General features: G+C 42.7%; 1 protein-coding gene across 1 annotated transcript in view; it reads right to left on the bottom strand.

Moving 5' to 3' along the window:
* LOC109299575 (dermatan-sulfate epimerase) overlaps window positions 1-9,329 on the bottom strand; it is a 435,657-nt gene that overhangs the window by 117,235 nt on the left and 309,093 nt on the right. Inside the window, exon 12 of the mRNA XM_019520065.1 lies at window positions 1,995-2,090. Coding sequence (XP_019375610.1) covers window positions 1,995-2,090 — 96 coding nt within the window. The remainder of the gene's footprint in view (window positions 1-1,994; window positions 2,091-9,329) is intronic.

Genomic DNA, 9,329 nt, shown 5'->3' on the forward strand with positions numbered 1-9,329 from the left:
CCACTTCAGGTCAATGTTGCTTTCCAGATCTGGAACTTAGTCACTGTGGGTCAGATTCTGTCATCCATTTGGCACCTCAGGGGATGTATGTGACTAAGTGTGATCCTACTCCACCCCACTAAAGTCCCTGAAAAGATGTTATAATGTTTATTTTTGTTACAAGGTATCATTTTACCCTTAAGACTGAGTCACAAAAAGTCTTGAGAAGGAGCACCTATCCTCCATCCTCCCTATCCATTTTTTTGCATCCAAGAACTCAAGCAGGGTAGAATATGATTACACTTTGGCACCTAAATCCACTGTGGCGCTTCATATGTACAACAGGCTTGGTTCCATATGTCTCTGAGTAGGTGGATAGCATAAAAACCCTCTTTCAGCAGTAACTAGATGTAGATTAGGCTAGGTACAGACATTATACTTAATGTGCTTTAAGAGTGCAGAAAGCTCGTTACAGTTGTAACAGAATAGATGTTCATGGCACATAAAGCATTTAAAAATGGCTGATTCCACTCTAAGTTAACCCTGGATGGATATCAACTAACTTAAAGCACTTTCTATTAGAGCTCTTTATCGGACGTCTGTGCCAGATCCTGTTGAGGATTAACTTACAACGTGGTTGCCACCATTTCAGGTGGCGTTGCACAGGGTCGTTTGCTCGGCCTAAGCACCTGGCTGGCCCCGCTCACTGGCTGTCACTGACCTGTGTCAGTGACAGCCTCTGATCCCAGCCTCCTATGCAGCCTGATGGGAGGGAGGGAAGGTTTTTGTCCCCACAGCAGCCCTGGCCCCACGGTACATCATGGCCCAGCTGGGATGGGGGCTACAAGCGAAGGAGTCCAGGGTTTCTTTCCCAGCAGCCGCCCCATCAGGGCTGTGGCCCACTGCTACTTGGCTGGGGGGAAGCTGCGGGGGAAGGACTCTGGGGTCTGTGTCCCAGCAGTAGCCTGGCCTGGCAGTGGGATACAGACCCCAGAGCCCTTTCCCTGCTGCAGCCCTGGCTGAGCCGTGCCGTGCCGTGCCATGCTGCAGCTGCTGGCTGCAGCTGTCAAGAAGGTGGGGAGGAGAAAGGCACCCCCTGTGTTCTCGGCCCCCCAGATCCCAGCCAGCAAGTTGTGGGGGGGGCCCTCGTGGTGATGGGACTCTGCTCCCCACTTCTTCCCCCCAGACACTGCTGACAGTTGCCAACTGGTGGGGGGGGAGGCAGGGGGAAATTGGGGGTGCCACTAGGGAGAGGTGCCAGTCTGGCACCCACCTGGGAGGTGTGTGTGACCACCCCAGCAGCCAGTGCAGGCAGGCTGTGAGCCCCTCCTTCCTCCCTCTCTCCCCTGAACAGCAAACTTCTGTTTGGTTGGCTCCTGCTTTAATTTATCTGCTTTGAGTAAAGCACGACAAGTTAGAGCACTTCCAGCAGGTGCTTTTTGAACATCTGTACTTAGCCTTAGATACTACAATAATGGACGTCTCTTAAAATTACCCAGGCTACATTTTGACTGTTTTTATTTAAAAGCAGGATTTGGGTTGGTATGTCCTCATTTTGGTTTCATGCCCCTTCCAATCTCATTTTTCTCAGGACTTACTATAGCAGTGGAGGCTGCTCAAGTAAGGGAATACAGACAATATCCTTGAAAATGTGCAAATATAACATAATATGATATGTAATTTGCAATGAGCTCATTTGAACACGCTTCTGAAAGTGATTGGACAATGTACTGTTACCATGTTTATATAATGCATGGAAAAAATGACAAATTCTGACAGGTAGCATGGTAAGAAGATTTGCAGACAAGTATTCCAGTCTAATCTGTTCCAGTGGGACCAAAAAAACATGTGAAACACAAGTATGCACATGAGCCTGGCTTTTAATTCCTCATTTGATGGCATGAAGCATTATGTCAGATGCTAATTGGTAAAAACACTATGACAGCAGTTTGATAAAGACTACAAGGCTACTTAAGAAAAAAAGCAGTTGAACTACTTGGTAGGCACAGGCTCACCATTTGACAGCAATGATCTTGGAGGATTTGGATAAAAACCAGCAGTTTCAGAGCTATTTGAGGAAAATCGGGTAAATCTATAATCCAGAGGCAAATCTGAAAGAAAAACACACCATGTTTTGATTAGTCACACTGCCTGTGCCTGAATAGCAGTGCCTTTTTTTTACTTAAGCCCTTGAGCAGCTTGGTCATTGGCATTAGAACCCAGATTGCATGATTGCATATTTGAAGGCATAAATGTCTTCAGCCACCCTAGACATTTGCTTTCTGGGAAACTGATTCAACTTCAGTGTTTCTTTGTTCCTTGTCTGTTATAGTAAAATACAGTCTTGGAAGTGCTAAGAATGATTTAAAACTGAAATCAAACATTTTTTTCTCCAGTCTTTTTGTGGAATCCAGCATATAGGAGCAATTATAACGTAATGTTCCACTCATAGGTCTAATTTCAACAGTAATTTGATATCATAAAGCTCATTTCAGAGTAACTGAGTGACCAAGATGATGACGCATTTTTGGAGCAGATTTTTTTTTTGCTGATGTTGGATGTAGAAGTTTTCAAGATGTTCTGCTTCTGCAAAACTCAAACACACTTTCTAACACCTCAGCACAAACAATGCACAATCAGCTCTTTCCCAGTCAACAAGCAGATACCGAAGCAGCAGTTAGAGTCACAGCATTAAGGCTATATTCAATCATGGCTGAAGTGAAAATATGAATATTTAGATACAGTCTAGATACTATTAAATAGTAGGTAGCACAGTAGAAGTTTAGTGGCATCCCACAATGTGAGGGTACAGTCAAATCCTACTTTCATTCACATTCCTTGACACCTTATTGGGCATGTCTACACAAGACACTACTGTCCAGTGGTTATTGCACATTTCTTTAGTACTTGTATAATCAAGTACTAAATAAATACACAGCAGCTGGAATTTTGGTGCAGTCACTGGCGAATCCCTTTTTAGCTACACAAATGCCTGTTTTTGCTGTGACGTGCTACTGCACTGTATTATTTGGCTACTGCTCAGTTAGCATCTCTTGTAGACGTGCCCACTGTGTACCTATTCTGGGATAGAATTCTTAATTAGAAAGCTTGTAACTGAAAACAGAAATGCACCAAGTCTGTATAATAAAGCCACAACACCAATTACTGCCTAGAAAAGTAATGTTATGAATATTATTACAAAAGAATAACCAACTTTATTGAGATTTTTAGTTTAGAATATATGTTTAGAATCATATAACAGTGTGAACCCATCTAAACATAAGAAAATTATTCTAGTCATTTACAAGGCCACGGGACCAGATGCGATGCACCTGAGGGTGTTGGCCAACATGACTGCAGAACTGATGGCCATAATCTTTGAAAACCCGTGGCAGTTGGGAGAGGTCATGGATGGTAGTGCCCGTCTCCAAGAAAGGGAAGAAGGAGGATCCGGGGAATTACTGACTGGTCAGTCTCACTTCAGTCCCTGGAAAAATCATGGAGCATGTCCTCAAGGAATTCATTTCTAACCACCTGGAGGAGAACAAGGTGAGTAGGAATAGACATCATGTATTCACCAAGAGCAAGTCATGCCTGACTAACCTGACTGCCTTCTTTGATGAGATGACTGGCTCTGTGGATGTGGGGAAAGCAGCAGACGTGATATAGTTTGACTTTAGTAAGGCTTTTGATATGGTCTCCCACAACATTTTCTCAAGCAAGCTAAGGAAGTATGGGCTGGAAGGATGGACTGGAAGGTAGATAGAAAACTGATTGGATCATTGGGCTCAGAGGGTAGTAATCAATATCTTGATGTCTAGTTGCCAACCAGTATCTAGTGGAGAGCCCCAGGGGTCAGTCCTGGAGCCGGTTTTGTTCAATATCGTCATCAACGACCTGGAAGATAGGAACTTGCAACCTCAGCAAGTTTGCAGATGACACTGAGCTGGGGGAATAGTAGATATGCTGGAGAATAGGGCTAGGATTCAGAGACACCTCGACAAATTGGAGGACTAGACCAAAAGAGATCTCATGAAGTTCAATAAAGACAAGTGCAAAGTCCTTTATAGAAGGGAACAATCCCATGCACCAGTACAGGCTGGGAACTGACTGGCTAGGCAGCAAATCTGCAGAAAAGGACCTATGGGTTACAGTGGACAATAAGGTGAATATGACCCAACTGTGTACCCTTGCTGCCAAGAATGTTAATGGCATACTGAGCTGTATTAGTAGAAGACTTGCCAGCAGATCAAGGGAAATGATTCTTCTCCTCTATTTGACACTGGTGAGGCTACATCTGGAGTACTGTGTCTAGTTTTGGGCCACCCACTACAGAAAGGATGTGGACAAATTGGAGAGACTCCAGTGGAGGGCAACAAAAATGGGGCTGAGGGCACGTGACTTCTGAAGAGAGGCAGAGGAAGGTGGGCTTATTTAGTCTGGAAAAGATGAGACTGAGAGGAGATTCAATAACAGCCTTCAACTACCTGAAAGGTGGTTTCAAAGAGGATGGAGCTAGCCTCTTTTCAGTGGTGGCAGATCAGAGAACAAGAAGCAATGGTCTCAAGTTGCAGCAAGGGAGGTTTAGCTTGGATATTAGGAAAAACTTTCTCACTAGGAGGGTAGTAAAGCACTGGAACAGGTTACCCAGAGAGGTTGTGTAGTCTCCATCCTTGGACGTTTTAAAGATCTGGCTTACACAAAGCCTTGGCCATGATGATCTAGTTTCAGCAGGGGGTTGGACTAGATGATCTCCTGAGGTCCCTCCTGACCCTAATTTTCTATGATTCTATGACACTATGGAATAATTATTGAAAAAATACTAAGAAAATCATGTGCAGAGCTGCAGAGGAAGAAAGAAATGAAGAGGCACAGGTAAAAGAAAAGCAAGTTTTAAGATACAACTGAATAGTAATGAAAACATATCATACTATAATGGCTGTGTTCTTTTATACAAATAGCCACAGCCATATTGCATTGCTTAAATATTGGAACAAGATACACTGGTTAAGATGGCAGCTGGGAGAGGTGGGGAGGGGAGAATGTCTATATAGTAAATATTCAATGCATTTCATGCGTTTAAGAAAAAAGGACAGCTCTCAAGAGTTAAATAATTTGGCCCAACTGTTGCTTTAATTTTTAATCTTATATGTCATGCCTCCCTTGCTGCCTGCCTGCGGCTGCTAACATTGACAAAAATCCTGTTTTTGGAAAGCATACCTCTTACACATTTCAACATCCTTTTACTCATAGGTCAGAGAAGACAGCAGAGGAAGTGTGTCATCTGAGTGTGCAGATGCAAACAAACCCCATGCCCTACTCTTTGGTGGACTTCCAAGACGTAGAAAGGATTTTTGTTATGTTCCAATCCTCAGACAGGATGATGGAGTTGATTTTATGTTTTTAGTCTTTGGTGAACTGGCCAATTTCCACTTTGAGTAATAACCTCATGGCTAAGCTTTCCCTACAGATACATATGATATTATTCACTTTCTGTCCCTAAACTGTTTTGTTTTGCTATGCATTTATTTCTTGCATTCACACTTCACTGAAAGATTGACCATCTGTCACCCTTGTCACCCTTGTCTGTCTACAGTTAATCAATGAGTCAACAAAATCAATGGGGTACTCAGTTATTGGGGGTGTCTATACACGTGCTCTGAGTAGACTCAATTAATTAGAACACTTCAGCGTGCTGCAGCATCAGCTGCATTCAGCATCCCATGTTTTAAAATACTGGCATTTTAACTAAAGCTCATTGAACAAGCTTTAAAGCACCCCCAACACCATTTTAAAATGTGGGATGCCGAATACATGAGATGCTGAGGCATTTTGATTAGAGCAGTTCCTCAGAGCTGCTCTAATTAAAACATGACCCCTCCATCCCAGAGGACATGTATGGAGCCCTATGTTGTTTTTTCCCCTCTGTCTTCTTTCTTACTTCATTCCTTATTTACTATATTCTTTTTAAAAAAAGTCTTAATTTTCATTCACATTATTTCTCTTATACTACTTTTCCCTCTACTGTGTGGAACAACTCGTAACACTAGTAGATAACCCAAGTTACAGGTCTCTTGTTGGCTGTTAAGACATCTCCCAGAGTTTGCAACAGGTCCTATTTAGCATTTACAGTTATTTTCTTCTGCGTGCCTCACTTAAACCATAAACGCTAACAAAGTTGAGGTCAAAAAGTTCAGGCCTGAATGGCTAAAGTTAGGCTCCTCAATCGCTAGCTTGACATCTAATTGTAAAATGTCAAATACAAAATGCTAGGACATGCAGAAAATTGATAAGGAAAGCAGAAAGAACAAAGCAGGAATCAACAGTCAGTGAAGCTAAGGACAATTAAATAATGAGAAGAGATTTTTTTCCAAGTATATTAGGAGGGAAAACCAGTCTGACAGTGATTTGGGTCCATTACTAGAATTGTCAATTATAATGGAGAAAGCATTTAATAAACATTGTTGTTCTATATATGAGAAAATATAGATAAATATAGAAAATACAGCTAAAGTGGTCATATCATATGATTACTGATGAAATGCTGAAAGATGGAGAACACTTGCAACTCCCGTTAACTTCAATGGGATTTGTAGGTCTTAACAATTCTCAAAATAAGGCCAGCTTACATTGAGGTACTTAACTGTGGCTCGAAGCCTAACTTTAGGAAGCCTGGTTTGTATATTTTGGCCAAAAATCTAAACTATTAATAAACATTTAAACAACAAATTACGAGATAAGCGATAGCAAATGAATACTGGCATAAGCCAGACTATAATGAGATATTCGTATGAACGAAGGAAGCTCTTAAACTACTCCCAAATTTCAAGTTTTCCCTTTCCAAAGAAGCCTGAGAAGAAAGGTGGGTTCTGTATACTAAATGTTTTATTTCAGATGAGGGAAGGGAGTAAATTTGAGAGTTAAGGAGTCTTCTCCAAAAATACTCATCATCATCCCCTCATACCTACACTCTACCCTGAAGGCCTTTACCAATTAGAAGAGAGGTAGCACTATAGAGGAGAGAAGCTGTCTCATACAACCAGGTCATATACCTACTGATATCTGTACAAAATGAAACAAACTAAGCATACCAAGAGAATGAAATTAAGGGAAATAACAACATGCTACAGTAAACATACATATGTAACCCAGAAATAAGGTTTGGGAGAGAAGGGACACTCCGATGAATGAATTCACCACGAACGTTTTATTGTGTGTGTGAGTAAGTGTTAATTGTCAGGGAGATACCTTTCCCCAATTTTCCTGACTCAACAAAATCTCTGGATCCATCAGTAAACGTAGTAGAAGGATAGACAGGCAGATTTTCTAGTCTGCTGGCAGCCTGATTCAATAACTGCCTGTTGTCTCTAGTCATGACAATGCCACTTAAAATCGAGGCTTCCAAAATAACAAAAAGTTAAGCTGCTAAGGAAATATTTTTCAGCAACTTTATAAGCTACAATAAATAAATAAGAAAGATTTTTTTCACATTTCATCTTGCCTTGTGTTTCTTTGACTTTCACTGTTAGTTTTAAATATTACTTAAAATTGACTGCTAACAGGGAGCAGTAGGGGAGCAAAAATTTACTAGCAGGATCAAACTTGTAATTTTGCTGATACTTACTGGCAAAACTAGTTTTTGAGTTGGAAATGTTGGAAACCAAACACTTCTAAAGCATAGGTTCCCAAAATTTTGCTGAAAGAAGATCAAGTAACAGCTGGGACATCACTGAGTCATAATTAGACATAATTAAACATTTTCTAGGTATAAATTGAAGGGTTTAGATCTCAGATTTTTCTGAGATTCACAAAGGGAGTGTGGCAATGTTGACAGCTTCCTTGCCTAGATTCACGCACCTGACCTTGGAGTGGAATACCAGATCCTGTGTTGGCCATTTAAATTTCCTGCATAATGCTTGGGGAGAATTGAGCAGCTAAGAATGGGATTTACTTCAGTTAGTATGCTGAGCAGAGGGGGTGAGGGGAGAGCCAAAGCTAATCAAAAGGAACTGCTAAAAAGAAGGATGTATCTACGCCAGGGGTCAGCAATGTTTTAAGGCAGAGTGCCAACCCCGCCCCACCTCGACTTGTAAGATATTGGTGTGCCAGGGGTGGATGGCAGGGGGCTGCAAGGGTCCTGATCCTTGTTGTGGCAGTGTAGCTGTGGTCTCTTCTCCACCATCCACTCAGAGGCGTGTGTGCACGTGCCGCCAGCAACAAGCCAGGCCAAGGCTCTGAAGACCTTGGTGCAGTGGCTTGCAGCCTCCCCGCTGCCTGCTGTGAGCAGCCAGGGTCTGTGGCAGGAGGAAGGGGCCTACCCAGGTCAGCTGTGGCAGGTGGCCAGAAGGCTGCAGGCTTCTGCACTGAGGACTGAGGTGCTCCCGCTCAGTTCATTGTTGTTGGTAGGTGCATGCACACCCCTGAGTGAACAGCAGGGGAGCTGCAAAGGGCCTGATTCTTGTTGTGGCAGTGCAGCCCTGGCCCCTTCCCCGCCACTCCCCTGAGACATGCATGCCAAGAAAAATGCCTTCATGTAGCACATTCTGGCACATACCAGGGGTTGCTGACCCCTGACCTACACCCACATCTTTCCAGAATCTAGACAGCTCCTTGTAGCCCTGAGTTAGGTGTTAAGTTCATGGCCCTGAACCCTCTTCTATCCTTATGCACCTAAGTAGTTCCTTTTAGAAATGGAAGACTGTTTGCTTTTTTCTTTTAGAATGTAGGGCCTCTGGTGCCCTCCTGCTAAATAATGGCTTAGTGGTTAAAGCACTTGCTCAAAAACAGGAAGACCTGAGTTTTTGGCTTTTTTCACACTGTCCGGGTTCATGTAAGTGCCTGGCTCACTGGACTGCAGAGTTATTTTCACAGGCTGGTTTCATTAACTTTGAAATAAATCATAGCTCAGTGCTTCAGTACGTGTCAGTATAGGCTGAGCATGCCTACAAGATCAGCGTCCTCCAGGGGCACAGGGGGCGCATCTACACATGCATTTACATCACATTAAATTTACTGAGCAGTAAGTGGAAATAGGCCAGTGTCTACACATACAGGATTTAAAGCACATTAACGCTGTGTGTGGTATGACTTGGGACTAAAGTTCAAACATCTATTATAACTTATTTTAATTTTATTTAAAAAATATTTTTGTCCTGATTTGTGTGTGTTCACATAGTGTATCTAGAGATGATTGCATAATAGCTCAAAATACAGTCTTCCATTTGTATATCGTATGTGGTGGAGTGTGGGGGTTGTTTGTGTGGGGTGTGGATGAGGGGTATGTGGTTGAGGTGAGATATGTGGGACAGTGTGTGTGTCTGTGTGTGGATATGGTGGGGTGGGGGGCTGTG

The sequence above is a fragment of the Gavialis gangeticus genome, unplaced genomic scaffold, assembly GCF_001723915.1.
Source record: "Gavialis gangeticus isolate Ggan-Ray unplaced genomic scaffold, GavGan_comp1, whole genome shotgun sequence".
NCBI lineage: Eukaryota > Metazoa > Chordata > Crocodylia > Gavialidae > Gavialis > Gavialis gangeticus.